The sequence below is a fragment of the Balaenoptera ricei genome, chromosome 3, assembly GCF_028023285.1.
Source record: "Balaenoptera ricei isolate mBalRic1 chromosome 3, mBalRic1.hap2, whole genome shotgun sequence".
NCBI lineage: Eukaryota > Metazoa > Chordata > Mammalia > Artiodactyla > Balaenopteridae > Balaenoptera > Balaenoptera ricei.
The window spans coordinates 48827632-48843777 of NC_082641.1; the positions used below are offsets into that span (position 1 = coordinate 48827632).

Genomic DNA, 16146 nt, shown 5'->3' on the forward strand with positions numbered 1-16146 from the left:
TTTCCAAATTTTTTGCCTATTTGTAATTTGTAATTGAATTTGTAATTCGTTTTCTTGATGAGTTTTGGGAGGATTTTACATATTCTAGATACAAGTTCTTTGTCAGATGTATGATTTGCACATATTTTCTCCCAATCTGTGGCTTGTCTTTTCATTCTCTTTATATTGTTTTTTTTGCAGCACAAAAGATTTTAATGTTGATGAAGTCCACTTGATAAATTTTATCTTTTATGGATTATGCTTTTGATATTGTATCTAAGGTTATCTCTGCCTAACCCAAGGTCACAAAGATGTTTTCCAGAAGTTTTATGGTTTTAGGTTTTATATTTAGGTCTGTGATCCATTTTGAGTTAGTTTTTAATAAGTTAGTTGAGTTAATTTTTAATAAACTGTGTGTTGTAGATTTAAGTTCATTTTATATGAATATCCAATTGTAGTAGCACTAGTTTTTGAAAAGATTTATCTTTTCTACATTGAATGGCTTTGAACCTTGAATTGACCATATCTATGTAGGTCTGAGCTCCCTAATCTATACAATGGTGTATGTACCTGTTCTTTCACAATCATACACTGTCTTGATTACTCTTAACTTTATACTAAGTCTCAAAATTAGGTGCTGGGGAGCCTTCCAACTTTTTCCTTCTTTAAAATTGTTTGGCCATTCTATATTTTTGTCAGCATGTACACCAGTGCCTGCTAGGGTTTTGAGTAGGGTGATGTTGAATATATAAATCAATTTGGGGAGAATTGATATCTTAATAGTATTGAGGTTTCCAGTCTGCTTTTTAAGATTTTCTTTGATTTCTCTTGTCAGTGTTTTGTAGTTTTTAGCATAGAGACTCCGTACATGTTTTGTTAGATTTATAACTTAAGTATTTCATGTTTTTTGATAGTATTATAATTGGTGCTTTTGGGGGGTAAATTTTGATCTGTAATTGTTCAATTTTAGTACGTAGATATACAGTTGGTTTCTTGCTTTGAATTTGTATCATATGACCTTGCTAAACTTACTTACCTTTTTTGTAGGCTAGTTGTCTACAAATAGAGGCTATTTTATTTTTTCCTTTAAAATCTATGTCATTAATCTCCTTTTCTTGCTTTATTGGCCTGGCTAAAACTTCCAGTGTGATGTTGAATAGGAGTGGTAGAGCAGACATCTTTGCCTTGTTTTTATCTTAGGGGAAAAACATTCAGTCTTTTGCCATTATCATATTAACTGTAGGTGTTTTTTTTTGCAGATGACCTTTCTCAGGTAAGTTATCTTCTGTTCCTAGTTTGCTGAGAGTTTTACTTATTATGAAGGGATGTTGAATTTTGTCAGTTGCTTTTTCTGCATCTGTTGAAATGGTCATATGGTTCTTCTTCCTTAGTCTGCTATATAGTGAGTTACACTAATTTTTAATGTTGAACTGGCCTTGCATTCCTGGGATAAACCCTATTTAGTTGTGGTGTGTTTTCTTTTTTATGTATTTCTTAATTAGATTTACTGATATTTTGTTGTGGTGTTTTACTTTGACATGTAATTATATTTACTTGTAATGTTTTTTGTCTGGTTTTGCTATCAGGGTAATGCTGGCCTCATAAAATAAGTTGAAAACCTTCCCTTTCTTCTTTTTTCTGGAAGGTATTGTATGGAATTGGTGTTCTTTCTTTCTTTACTGTTTGGTAGAATTTTCCAGGGAAACATCTGGATGTGCACTGTTAGAGTTTTTAACTGCAGATTTAATTTCTTTGATAAATTTAAAGCTATTCAGGTTATTATTTCTTCTTGAGAGAACTGTGGTAGTTTGTGGTTTTTCAAGGAATTTGTCCATTTCATCTAAGCTGTAGAATTTATGGGAATAAGTTGTTCATAGCATTCCTTTATGAGCCTTTTAATGCCTCTAGGATCTATAATTATGTGCCCTTTTTTATTCCTGATACTCATAGTTTGTCCTTTCTTTTTTTTGGTCAGACTGATTATAGCTTTATTAATCTATTTAAAGAACTAGCTTTTGGTTTCATTAAAAAAAACTTAGGTGGTGGTTTTCCATTTAATTGATTTCTGATCTGTTGTTTCCTTCTTTCTGTTTGCTTTGGCTTTGATTTCTCATTCTTTTTCTAGTTTCTTAAGGTGGATATTTAGATTATTGATTTGAATCTTTCCTTCTTTTCCAATACAGGCATTTAATGCTATAAATTTCTAAACTCTTTTTAGCTGTAGATCACAAGTTTTGATATATTTTATTTGCATTTTCATTCAGAACAAAATACTTTGTTTTCTTTTGTGACTTCTTTTACTCATGAGTTATTTAGAATTGTGTTGTTTAATTCCCAGATATTTGGGAATTTTCCAAATATCATCCTGTTACTGATTTCTAATTTAATTCTGTTACATTAGAGAATATACTTTGTATGATTTCACTTCTTTAATATTTGTCAAAGTTTGTTTTATGGCCCAGAATATGGACTACCTTGGTAAATGTTCTTTGTGCATTTTAGAAAGTATAAGGTTTTGTTTTGTTTTTCTACTAATGTTAAGTGGAGTGTTCTATGAATGTCAGTTAGATTAAGTTGGTTGATAGTATTGTTTTAGGTATTCTTTATCCTTGCTAATTTTCTGTCTACTTGTTCTGTTAGTTATTGAGAGAGAAGTATTGAGATCTCCAAATGTAACTGTGGATTTGTGTGTTTCTCCTTTCAGCTCTGTCACTTTTTGCTTCATATATTTTGAAGTCTTAATGTTAGGTGCAGCATCCTCATTTAGGATTGTTATGTTTTTTTGTAGAACTGACCCTTTTATCATGTTATGTTTCACTTTATCTGGTGTAGCATTTCTTGTTCCAAAGTCTACTTTGTCTGATAATAATATGGCCACTCCAACTTTGTTTTGAAAGTGTTTGCATGGTGTATCTTTTTCCATCCTTTACCATTTAATTTATCTATGTCATTATATTTGAAGAGGGTTTCTAGTACATAGCATAGAGTTGGGTCTTGTTTTTTAACCTGATTTCACCATCTCTTTTAATTGGTATGTTTAGATGATTTACATTTGCTATAATTATTGTAGTTCAGTGTAGGTCTACCATTTAATCATTTGTTTTCTATTTATCCTCTTTGTTTTTGTTCCTTTGTTCCCTCCCTCCTGCCTTCTTTTCTCCTTCTTTGGATTATTTTAAAACATTTTTTTAGTATTTCATTTTATCTATTTCCTTTTTGTTTGTATCTCCTTGTATTTTTTTTAATGGTTTCAGTATTACAAGAAATATACCTAACCTTAAACAGTCTACTTTGAGTTTATACTTTGCCACTTAAAGAAGAATGTAGAATCTAACAACCATATAGGTACCTTTACTCTCCCTCCTTTATGCTATAGTTTTCATGTGTATTACATCTACATATGTTTAAAATACCGTAAGACAATGTTCATGTTTTTGCTTTCAGTAGTCATACTTATCTTAAAGAACTTAGAAGGACAAAAGTAGTCCATGACATTTACTTAGGTATTTATTATTTCTGTTGCTCTTCCTTTATTCATATAGTTCCAAGTTTCCCTCTGGTATTATTTCTCTTCAGCCTGAAGAACTTTCTTTAGCATCAGGTTTCTTGAACAATACATGTTGTTAGTGTTTCCTGATCTGAGAAAGCCTTCATTTCACCATCATTCATGAATGATATTTTGCCAACTCTGGGTTGATATTTCCATTTCTTTTAACACTTTAAAGATATTGCTCCACTGTCTTCTGTCCTGTATAATTTCTGACAAGAATAATTATTTGAGTCATTCTCCTTTATATGGCATTTCATTTTTCTCTGACTGTTTTCAATATTTTTTTCTTTTCTCTTTGGTTTTCAGTGATTTGATTATCACTGGGCATGGATTTTTTGGTTAGCTCAGCTTCTTTGATCTGTAAATTCATATCTTCAATTTTGGGAAGTTTTCAGTAATTATTTCTTTTGAGTTTTTCTGTATCTATTTCTCATCTTCTTTGGATCTCCAATGATACAAATGTTACTTTTGATATTTTCCCACCTGTCTTAAGGCTCTGTTCATTTTCTTCTGATTGTTTCTCTCTCTTCTTCAGATGAGATCATTTCTATCTTCAAATTTACTGACTTTTACCTCTGTCATATCCATTCTACTATTAATCCTATCTAGTGAATTTTTTATTTCAGATATTGTTTTTTCAATTCTAACATTTCTATTTAGTTCTTTTTTTATAGTTCATATTCACTTCTGTCAGTAGTGTTTATCTTCATCTGGTGGAACATAGTTATAATAGTTGCATAAAGTCTCTGATTGATAATTCTAACATCTGGTTCATTGTTTTTTCCATTGAGAATTGATCACATTTCCCTTTTTCTTTGTAAGCCAAGTAATTTTGGATCCTGAACGTTTTAAATACTGAATTGTAAGAGTCTGGGTCCTATTATAATCCTCCGGAGAAATTTTTGTTTTTTTAAAGCATACATTCAATAGGATATATTCACAGACTATGAGTTCTGTTTTACCTTCTTTGGGTGATATCAGTAAAGTTTTCAAAACCTTGGCTATGCTGCATTGGGGCAGTCTCATGCACGTGAGGTGTGACCAGTATTTGTGCCTATTTTTGTACAGAATATCCAGGAATCTCCCTCTCTAGCTTCTGAGTGGCAGGGGGTTCCCTTTTCCCAATCCTCTCACCAGGTAGATGAGGTTTCTCTCAAGTTGTTGCTCTATATGCCTTCTACATAGTTTCCCAAATGGGGCTAATCTTATGTGCAAGCCAGGAGAGAAAAGAGGGGGGAAAGTAACAGGAAGTCACCCCCATATGACTTAAATTTCTTCAAGTTTTATTTCCACAAACCGCTTGCTGTTGTTTACTTTTCAGAGCCCTCAGATTGCTGCTTTTTGTATTTTGTCCAGTTTTTAGTTGTAATTATGGGGAGAGATAAGCCACAGTGGGCTTTACTCCATCTTGATCTATCACATTTTTGTTTCTAATTGGCATTTTAAAATATAGAAATGTGAATTGTAAATATCTGTGGCTTAGGTTGTGGCTATGTTTATTTTCTGTTGGTAAACATTATTTGATATTTAAAATAACAGATTCTCTAATTGAAGAAGCTTGATAATTTTAAATGTGGAAGAATGTAAAGCATCTCTTTTGGACAAACAAAACATAAACAGACCATTCTTACCTGTATTATTCACTTGGTTAACACAACTGGTTAAAATAAACAGATACACATACAAACCTTTTCAAAGAAAAAGTGTTGTGAATGACTTTGAAGTACTGGTATCTGTCTTGTTTTGAAATTGGTAAAGTAAAAACTTTTTTTTTTGGCCACATGGCAAAGCTTGCAGGATCTTACCCATGCCCCCTGCAGTGGAAGCATGGAGTCGTAACCACTGGACCACCAGGGAATTCCCAAACTTGAACTTTTAAAACTTGTGAAATATTTGCTTGAATTAGCTATCTTTTTGAAAAATGTAGAAAGGAATGATAAATTTTATCAGTACCTTAATTTTTCAAATTATGAGTTATACCTTCTAAATTCATTAGGGCTTTTCCTTTGAAAAACAAGTGAACTTTTTTATTGAAGTATAGTTGATTTAAAATATTGTGTAAGTTTCAGGTATACAGCAAAGTGATTTGGTTATATATATATATAGAATCAAAAAATATATATACATATTTGATTCTTTTCTATTAGAGGTGTTTACAAGATATTGACTGTAGTTCCCTGTGCTATACAGTAAATCCGTGTTGTTTATTTTATATATGGTAGTGTGTATCTGTTAGTCCCATATTCCTAATTTATCCCTCCCTCCCTTTTCCCTTTGGTAATCATAAGTTTTCTATGTCTGTGAATCTGTTTGTTTTGTAAATAAGTTCATTTGTACTACTTGTAGATCCCACATGTGATATCATATAACATTGTGTCTTTCTCTGTCTGACTTACTTCACTTAGTATGATAAACTCTAGGTCCATCCATGTTGCTGCAAATGGCATTATTTCATTCTTTTTTATGGCTGAGTAATATTCCATTGTGTGTGTATGTTTGTATGTATGTACATAACACATCTTATCCACTCATCTGTTGGTGGACACTTAGATTGCTTCCACGTCTTGGCCGTTGTAAATAGTGCTGCTATGAACATTGGGGTGCATGTATCTTTTTGAATCTGAGTTGTCGTCTTTTCCAGATATATGCCCCGGAGTGGGATTGCTGGATCATATGGTAACTCTATTTTTAGTTTTTTAAGGAACCTCCATACTGTTCTCCATAGTGGCTGTACCAATTTACATTCTCATCAACAGTGTAGGAGGGTTCCCTTTTCTCCACACCTTCTCCAGCATTTATTATTTGTAGACTTTTTGATGATGGGCATTCTGACCAGTGTGAGGTGATACTTCATTGTAGTTTTAATTTGCATTTCTCTGATGATTAGCGATGATGAGCATCTTTTCATGTGCCTGTTGGCCATCTGTATGTTTTCTTTGCAGAAATGTCTATTTAGGTCTTCTGCCCCTTTTTTGATTGGTTTGTTTTTTGTTTTTGTTTTTTTTGATATTGAGCTGTATGAGATATTTGTGTATTTTGGAAATTAAGCCCTCGTCAGTCGCATTGTCTTGAAATATTTTCTCCGAGTCCACAGGTTGTCTTTTCATTTTAAAGCAAGTGAACTTTTGATAAATGTTTAGTGATTTCATTTACAAAAAGACATAAATTTAGTGATTTCATTTATATAAAGGTTAATTCCTGGTTAAATCATTTAGGGAAGCATGTTTAAGTAAATTTTATTTTTAAAAGATCTGTTGATATATGGATATGCATACTAATTAACGAGCATAATAAAGTTTTAAATGCTTATAAGGAGACTGGGAAATAGTTTATTCGTGTCCATTGTTATGCCTTTATGATTTTATTTTAAAAAGATACTCTTAAAAGTAAATTTAATTTTTGCACAGAAGAACCATTTAGAGTGGTTTGTTGCAGCATCCATGAATAAAATCTGCTTGTAAATTAAAGTAACAAATTGGTCCTTAAGGTTGTATTCTTTATTTTTTGCCCAAAATGTCACACAAGTAGGAAGGTGATTACAATTACCATTTGAAATATCTTTCATCTTTATATGTAACAGTGTTTGGATTCTTTGGTTCACATTTGGGCTCTTTTGTCCTCTTTACATTAACCTCTGTATGAGGTTTGTTGCTTGGACAAGGGAGAATTGCATTATAAAACTGCAGACTTGGGTCCATTTTGAAATGGTTTATCATTAGCTATTAGGATTGGACACTTGTAAACTTTTAAAAAATTTGCTTTCCTCTCTCCCTTTAAATTAGGTGCTCTGTGGATGTGTATAGTTTTAAATCCCCACTGCAAGTTGGAGCAGAAGGCCAGCTGGCTAAAACAGTTGAAAAAGTGGAATGGTGTTGATGTCTGTCCATGGGAAGATGGAAATCATGGCAGTGAATTACCTAACTTAACCAATGCTCTGCCTCAGGGTGCGAATGCTAACCAAGGTGAGTACACAGTGGTAATCTGCTCACTTTGTATCTACCTAACTGTGCATCTGTGTTTATAACAGTAACTTATAATAGATTTGGGAAAATTATTTTACTCACTTAAGAACTTACTATAACTCACGGACTTAATCTGTTTTGATATGAATGTGTGTGTGTGTTTTAATTTTTATGTGAGACCTTTCTATAACTTTTTTTCATATCCTCAGAATACAGATGGATATAATACTTACATATACTACTAGTATGTGTTAAAATTGCCTATTAATTATTTAGTTTGAATATATTTTTAAAAATCATGGAATGGGTGGGTAGTATATTGTAAAACAAAATATTGAGAGGCTTGAGGAGCTGTGTGTTTTATGTGTGTTTTGGTCAGTTCATATTTGGGCTACCATACAATTTAATCAGTTAAAAATTCTTAGTTTTAGAATATAGCAAGTAAACATTTAATGACTGGGGCTGCAGGAGCATGGGGTGCTGCTGGCATTCAGACCAGGAAAATTCTTTATTGTGAAGGACTGTCTAGCATACTTGTTTCCACCTACTGTAGGCTAATAGTGCCCTCCAGTCTTTGGACAACTAAGGAATGCTCCCAGACATTTTCAGATAGCCTCTTAAGAATCTTGGTTTCTCATTTCTGTACTGGTTTTTGTTTGTTTGTTGTTTTTTTTTTTAAGCTTCTCCCTCTCTATTGGACCCACTCATTTAGCTCAAGTTTCTCTCATCTTAAAAAATCTTTCCTTGCCCCCATCGTCCCCGCTAGCTACTGCAGAATTTTCTCCTCTCTTTCAGAACCAAATCTTTAAAGTAGTTAACTCTTGCAAATAAACATTTCATTCACTAACTCTGTCACTCTTCTTGTGTAAGTTTGTGCTGCTGCTCCCCCTTTTTTGTGAAAACTTGGAAGACTTTAAAGTTACGATAGATGCAAGGTGGGAGTTAAATGACATCAGAAGGATTCAGGAATCAAGACTGTCATTCTGTTTTCTGGCCCCATCTGGAGTTGGTACTCCTAGAATGAGCTGGACAATGTGCTGAGAATGAAATGTGATGTTAGCATAGTATTTTCAGTCTCTACAAAGAGAGAAAATAATATGTATTACTCCATAGGGACCTGTCCAATCAAAAAGAAGTTTCAGGCCTTGGGAAAGATGATTATCTGGCTCTCCTTTGTCTAGAGATATTTGCCTTGGGAATTCAGTATTTGAAATCTGTCCTATCTTTATTGCCCATGATGATTTTATTTAATAACTTCAAAGAAAATAAATCTACCCCTTCCTTATACCCCAAGTTTTTTTCCAGAAGCTCAGAATTTTCAAGTTGAACAATTCAACATTTATTCTCTTCCATTGCTAGGAAAATGTATGCTTATGTCTCCATAGGCAATAAATTTGATTTTTTTTAACTTTATTATATTTGGAGGTTTCTCTGTGTTTCACTCCCCACCTGCTTTTTTGTGACTGCCATCCTAACATTTTACAGTTTACTTTTTTACTTTCCATTTGGTTGCTTTCCCCTTGGTTAAATATGAATATTCCATAGGCTTTAGAAAACTCTTAGGAAGTGGTCCAGCCTCCAGAAAAAAAGAGTTCATTTCATTTATGGTTTGGCCCAGGGATATGAAGTCAGGACTAGTTTCTAAGGGCAATATTTATAGCTGTTGTGCCTAAAGGCACCAGGGCTCCTCCTTTTAGCAGAACACCCACATTCTCCAGAGGGGCTGCCAGAAGAGACATCCCTCCAGAGGGGCTCGGGCGCTCAGCCTGCAGTACTTCCGCTGGAGGGCTGAGCGGGCTGGCAAAGGCAGAACCTTTGGTGACAGCAGAGCCCAGCAGCCATGCTGCTGGGCAGCGAGTGCATGTGGTACAGACCATGGGCAGACTTGGCATGTGTTTGCACATCAGAGTGAAAGTGAGGCACAAATCAGGCCCTGTCTTTGCTGAGATTATTTGTTAGAATTAATTGACAACATTAGAATCCACACCCTTAGAAAGAGTAGTGTGTGTGTTTTTTAAATATACCTGAATGAGAGCCTTTTTTAAACTTTTTTGGTTAAAAACTAATATTATTTTACACTTTATTTAAAATTTTTTACAAATTAGCGTTTATCGGTTTTTAATTAATTAATTAATTAATTTTTGGCTGTGTCGGGTCTTCGTTGCTGCGCACGGGCTTTCTCTCTAGCTGTGGTGAGCAGGAGCTACTCTTCGTTGCAATGCGTGGGCTTCTCATTGCAGTGGCTTCTCTTGTTGCGGAGCACGGGCTCTAGTCACATGGGCTTCAGTAGTTGCGGCACACGGGCTCAGTAGTTGTGGCTTATGGGATCTAGAGTGCAGGCTCAGTAGTTGTGACACACGGGCTTAGTTGCTCCACAGCATGTGGGATCTTCCTGGACCAGGGCTCGAACCCATGTCCCCTGCATTGGCAGGTGGATTCTTAACCACTGCACCACCAGGGAAGTCCCTGTGTTTATCGTTTTAACAATTTGATTAAGATCATCTGTTTCTTTTTTCTGTTATTGAAAAAATCAAAAAAACACAGATATCTAAGATAAAAATTGACCATAATTTTGATACTTAATCAAATCAATTTTTGTTTGTATATCTTTTTAGTCATTGTATATGTACATATTTTTTTTTTGTTTCCATGCTACTATAGAGCTTTATATCTTACATTTTCATTTAAATACCAATAGTATTTAGTCTTTTTTGTTACAATTGGTTGTATCAGACTCTTAGAGCTAACCACTGTCCTGGTGTATGTCCTGTACGCTTCGCTATGCTCTTACAGTCACATACAAACATGAAAAGTTAAGATTTTAATTTTTTCAATGGAATCATACCCCCAGCTTGCTTTTATTATTGATACCAAGTGGGTCAAACAGACAGAACTCTCATTCTTTTAATAAGTGCATAATAATACGTTGCTTTCTAAAGTCTCCTTTTAATTTTAAATTCTGTTTCTATGATTTGAGTTAAACAAAATAAATAAAATTAGAAAGCCATTTAAAAATACTTGTGTGAGATTTGGACTTTGGAATATTTGATTGATTGGCTATAAGAAGTCATGGAACCACTTTCTTGTTGAGTAGGGGTATATTTATTCTGCTCTGCAAAAAGCCCTGGTAGGTTCCAAAGGCTATTAAATGTAGGGCCAACTCTTCCCATTTGCAAAGTGTCCATCCGTCTGCTGCTAACAAGGAGTCTGGGCAGGGGCCAGAACAGATACATCAGTATTTAGGCCTCTCAAATTATGTCATCCATGCATTTTGATATGTCTGCCATTCAAATACAGATGTCTAAGTCCACCTGAGACCAAGTTGAAGTTATGTCTCTTTCTGTTCAAGACCATTCAAAAGCCTTTCAGAACAGCCTAAATAGCTGAATTTGTAGTGAGGTTATCTGTGTTTTGATCTTGACTGCCATTGCCTTGGCGGTGTGACCTTGGCAAGTCACTTTACTTCTCTCAATTTTCAGTTCCATCAGCAGAATAGAGGGGTTGGTCTAGATGAGTTTTCAGAGCTCATCTTGATTCAGTTGTATTTTGATTTTTATGATTTCCTTTATGTCTGTGCTTAGCCAAAGCTCCAGGGAGAGGAAGATGAAACTTTACCAACTAAGGAAGCTCCAGACTTCTCATTTAGTTAAGCCTCAGAACAGTGAGGGGTGATACTTGAGCTAAATAAAGCACACATAAATAAAAATAGTTTGTTACCCTGATTGTCAGTTGAGGCTCTTTCTAAGGTTTCTGCCACAGTTTAAGGTAAGTCTGGAGTTGGGGACCCAAGGGGTGGGAGTGCAGGTAGAATTTGAACGATTTTTTCCAGAAGAACTGAATAATCCCAGAAGTTGGGGTAAAAATATCCTTTATTCCCCAAACATTTCTTTTCTCTGTCAGGTCCTGAAACTTGAACCCTCTTCGGAGTGTGTGCTTCTGCTCTTTTGTGATGCCCTGGCATACACTATGCTGGGGACATCACACCAGTCATGGAACCTGCACAAGAGTCAGGAGGCAGCCTGTAGGGGCAAGGTAAGTGCGCTGGTTTGTTTTGTAGCTATGTTGTGTGGCTTTGTGAAATGTTAAATATATGCATTTATGCCCTTTGGGATATAAAGTGACATTTAATCATTATATCCCAAGAAGCATAATAGTTTTAATTGTGCAAAACCGCACAATATAGTTAAAAAATACAACCAAAAGCACAACCCTTCTGCATATTTTTAAAGGCTGATTGCATCTTCCTGAAAGGTTCCATGGCTGGTGTCTCATCTCTTGCATTGTGTTTGTGAGAGCTGTTGATCCCATCAGGGCAGTCCACCACAGCACCTCAGAAGTGGGGAGCAGTGAGTTTTCATGTGATTTTTGTGCCGAGTGCCTCCTTTCAGTGTATTTGGCATGGAAGCTAGACTTGACGATTCTTTTTGCAGGATGCCTTTAACCTTAGCTCTGATGGCTGCAGAGTGTTTGTGTTTGATAAAACAAGTGAGTGAATGGTGGCTCTTTGGTCTGATTTGCCTCCTAGTACTTAGGACATGAGAATATTCACCCTTCATCCTTCTGCTTAGGGGGTGCAGGACAATGTGTGTGGGTGTGTTCATGAACATCTGGCCACAGAATGGTATGGTATGACTGATTTATTCACATGTGAATAATAGCTGACACGGCTTTCTGAATTGTGGAAAAAACAGATTCATCGAACAGGCCACATCGGACAGTGTTCACCCGAGCCATCGAGGCGTGCGATCTCCACTGGCAGGATAGCCACTTGCAGCACATTATCAGCAGTGACCTGTACACCAACTACTGTTACCATGACGACGCTGAAAACTCCCTCTTTGACTCCCGCGGGTGGCCCCTCTGGCATGGTAAGTGGCCAAACCGGAAAGACATTTCCATGACTTACTTCTTTGTTTAGCTTCTATAGCATTATTGGAGTGGGAGGAGGAGAGTTGAGGGATTCAGTGGGAGATGGATGAATGCTTGGCAATAGGAGTTTTTCATTCAAATCCAAGTTCAGAAATGGTTTCTTGTGTCTTTTTAATAGTATTTCAGGGGAAAACATCTTACTATTAAATCCTGTTTTTATAGATATATCTGATAATGGCAACTTTCCCCCCTTAACTTTCTGTTTTAGAACATGTTCCTACAGCCTGTGCACGAGTGGACGCATTACGTTCTCATGGGTACCCCAGAGAAGCACTGAGACTAGCAATAGCTATTGTTAACACGTTAAGACGGCAGCAACAGAAACAGCTGGAAATGTTCCGAACTCAAAAAAAAGGTAAATGTGTGAAGGAGTCTGTTTCCATTGGAATGGGATTCTTTTTTTTTTTTTAATATTTTATTTATTTATTTATTTATTTATGGCTGTGTTGGGTCTTCGTTTCTGTGTGAGGGCTTTCTCCAGTTGCGGCAAGTGGGGGCCATTCTTCATCGCGGTGCGCGGGCCTCTCACTATCGCGGCCTCTCTTGTTGCGGAGCACAGGCTCCAGACGCGCAGGCTCAGTAGTTGTGGCTCACGGGCCTAGTTGCTCCGCGGCATGTGGGATCTTCCCAGACCAGGGCTCGAACCCGTGTCCCCTGCATTGGCAGGCAGATTCTCAACCACTGCGCCACCAGGGAAGCCCTGGAATGGGATTCTTGGTGATGATGTCACTAGGTTTTATGCTCTTTTGGGAGAGAGAACTTTTAAAATTAGAGCCATGGTGATGGCCTTACTCACCACTCATTTGAAATATTTAATAGCTGATCTGTGAGAAATGTTAGGCATCCCCCCCTCCCCCCCATTGAATGTTGTAAGAAATAAAATTTTTTTACAAGTTTCTTAGGTTGGTTAATTTTTTAAAGGGGAGGTTTTTTTTTTTTTTTTTACTGTTTGAGTTATGTCGTATGTTGGAATTATCTAAAATGCAAGTTAGCCAGATTTTTCATTTTGTGAAAGAGCATTTTAATTGTGATAGTAAGGGCTCTGGGGGTAGACTGCCTGTTTGAATCCTGGCAGGAGGTCCCAGCTGGGAGACCTTGGGCATTGACTTGACTATGGAATGGGGCTCAGCTGAGGACCTGTCTCTTAGAGTTGTTGAAAAGATTAAACTAGTTAATTCCTGTAGAGCACTGAAAGCAAGGCCTGACGGAGTGTGGAAGCACTATAAAACAGTTTAATTGTAATAATTTGTACATCAGGACATGATATGTATTTAACGTGATCAAACAGAACTCCTGGGGACTTCCCTGGCAGTCCAGTGGTTAAGACTTCGCCTTCCAATGCAGGGGGTGTGGGTTCAATCCCTGGTTGGGGAGCTGAGATCCCACATGCCTTGTGGCCAAAAAACCAAAACGTAAAACCGAAGCAATATTGTAACAAGTTCAGTAAAGACTTTAAAAATGGTCCACATCAAAAAAAATCTTAAAAAAAAAAAAACTATACTCCAATGAAAGCTAAAAAAAAAAAAAAACAGAACTGGATTTTTCAAATTCTGTAAATAACATTGGATGAGCTGTCAACTGACAGAACACATTTAACTCCTCTTTATCTCAGTTTATTAATCTTTTAAATTTTAAATAAGCATTACTTAGTAGTAGTAATTGCAAAAGGGTTGTAACGTGCATAGGCCCTGATCAAAAGAAAGACATACGTATGCTTTTTCTGATTAATCCGTGCACTTCTTTTTCTTCTCTAGGTGTAAATCTTTTAATTTTTCTTTGGTAGGATTGTTTCGTTTTTACTCTGGAATTTTATATCTTATTCAGAGGGAAGTAGTTTTAGTTGTGGTGTTTTTTTGCTTATGTTTTTGTTTTATTCCTTGGGTGATTTTACACACATCTAGGGTATGGCTAAAAATGATCAGTTGTTGTTGAAGTGGGCTGGAGATTGGAGCGAGTGTTTGTTGTAATTTTTGATACCCTCTATATTGGAAGTATTACAAATGTTAACATTATCATTTATATGATGAAAGAAAATTCCAAAGTTACCATTGGAACCAAGGAAGGGGGAGCTCAGATGGGATTGGAATGTGATATCCCCAACAATCATTACTTTGTCCAGTTCTTTGTGTTTGTCATATCATCACTGGTTACCAGCTGTATTTACAAAATATGTTGCTTGGCCCTTTGCAAAATTTTTCTGAAATCTCCCTTCCCCTAAACACACACAATCTATGGCCAAAAGACATTCACTTCTGAAAAGTATAAAAGATTGAAATACTCAGGCTAAGAGAGAGTGAAGTACTTTTTATACTGCAACAGGAGAGCTTGCTTATGATGATTATCAGAGTTTTGAAATTCATGTTGATCTTTACGAAGAAATGTTTTTAAAATTAGTTTAATTAAAATGTTACAAATTCTAAGAAATACAAAGTGTAAAAATGTTAGTTCATGTAGGTAAGTTGGAACACATGTTAAGATAGACTCCTTTGATTGTCTTTGAGGTCTCGCTTAGACTCATTTCTCTTTTATCCTGCACACAATGAGAACTTTAATTTCAGACTATTCTTTACTAGCACTGCATATTTATATCTTTCCCTACTTTTTTTTTTTGTTTGTCCATTCAAAGAATAGGTTTTTTGTAACTGTTACAATTCCAAATTGCTATAACAGTTATTTCTTATGGGGCCAAGATTAGTAAATGAAGTATCTTGTACATTTTCAATATTATTTGGCATGATATGTCAACTTTTAAAAAAATTGAGATATAATTGACATATAACATATTAGTTTCATGTGTACAGCATAATGATTCCATATTTATATATTTTGAAATGATCACCACAGTAAGTCTATATATAAATATATATATATGTATATGTATATATATATATATATATATAGAGAGAGAGAGAGAGAGAGAGAGAGAGAGGGAGCCTTGTTCCTAAGAGTAATGCTCATGTCTCTGTTTTCATCCTGGTTGTGTATATGAAAGCCAGTGACAGAAATTGAAGGGAAAGACCTTTCCAAGGAATCTAGTACCCACCTTCTATAAATTTTAATACATTGTGCCAGGCCATGCTTTATTTTTATGTACTAATAGTTGATAGTCCAAAACAGAAGACTTCTAAAGGAATACTGAACTTGCAGAATGGCTTTTTAGCTATTTACAAGCCAGTATTTTTCTTGTATATTTTATATTATATATAGATTTTATTATAGTTTCCTTTAAGAAGGAACCACTATTATTTATAACTTTAGTAAACACTTAGATGTAAAATATTGCATTGTTTACAATAATGGAATATATCTTAAAATATTTGCAGCTTTTCTCTCAGCACTCTAACTTGAGAACTTGAGAGTTCTAACATTATGTGAAGAAAATGAAAAGGGTATGTTTCATCCAAATTATATGTTATCTTCTGCTATAGTTCCCCTTTGTGGCAAAGGTCCTCTCTTAAATGACTTACAGATCCACGATAAGGAAGATTTTTATAAGGTGATAGGGGAGTAATTTACATAGGGAAGTTCAAGTCCGACCCAGGGTACAGCTGCCTTCTAGACTCCATTTTAGATAACCCAGTGAGCACTGACTCTGAGAGTATCTTCTTAACGTAGTTGTAGAGTTAGTTATCCAATAATAATTCCAGGGGGACTTCTTAGTTCTCTCTGAAGTCACTCCTAGGAAGTGAGGAGAGTTGTCCTTAGCTTCTCAGGTAAAAATTTAGA

General features: G+C 35.4%; 1 protein-coding gene across 1 annotated transcript in view; it reads left to right on the top strand.

Moving 5' to 3' along the window:
- Positions 1–16146, top strand: part of ZSWIM6 (zinc finger SWIM-type containing 6) — a 197427-nt gene that overhangs the window by 167258 nt on the left and 14023 nt on the right. The window contains exons 5-7 of the mRNA XM_059916442.1: positions 7312–7491; positions 12183–12359; positions 12629–12775. Coding sequence (XP_059772425.1) covers positions 7312–7491; positions 12183–12359; positions 12629–12775 — 504 coding nt within the window. The remainder of the gene's footprint in view (positions 1–7311; positions 7492–12182; positions 12360–12628; positions 12776–16146) is intronic.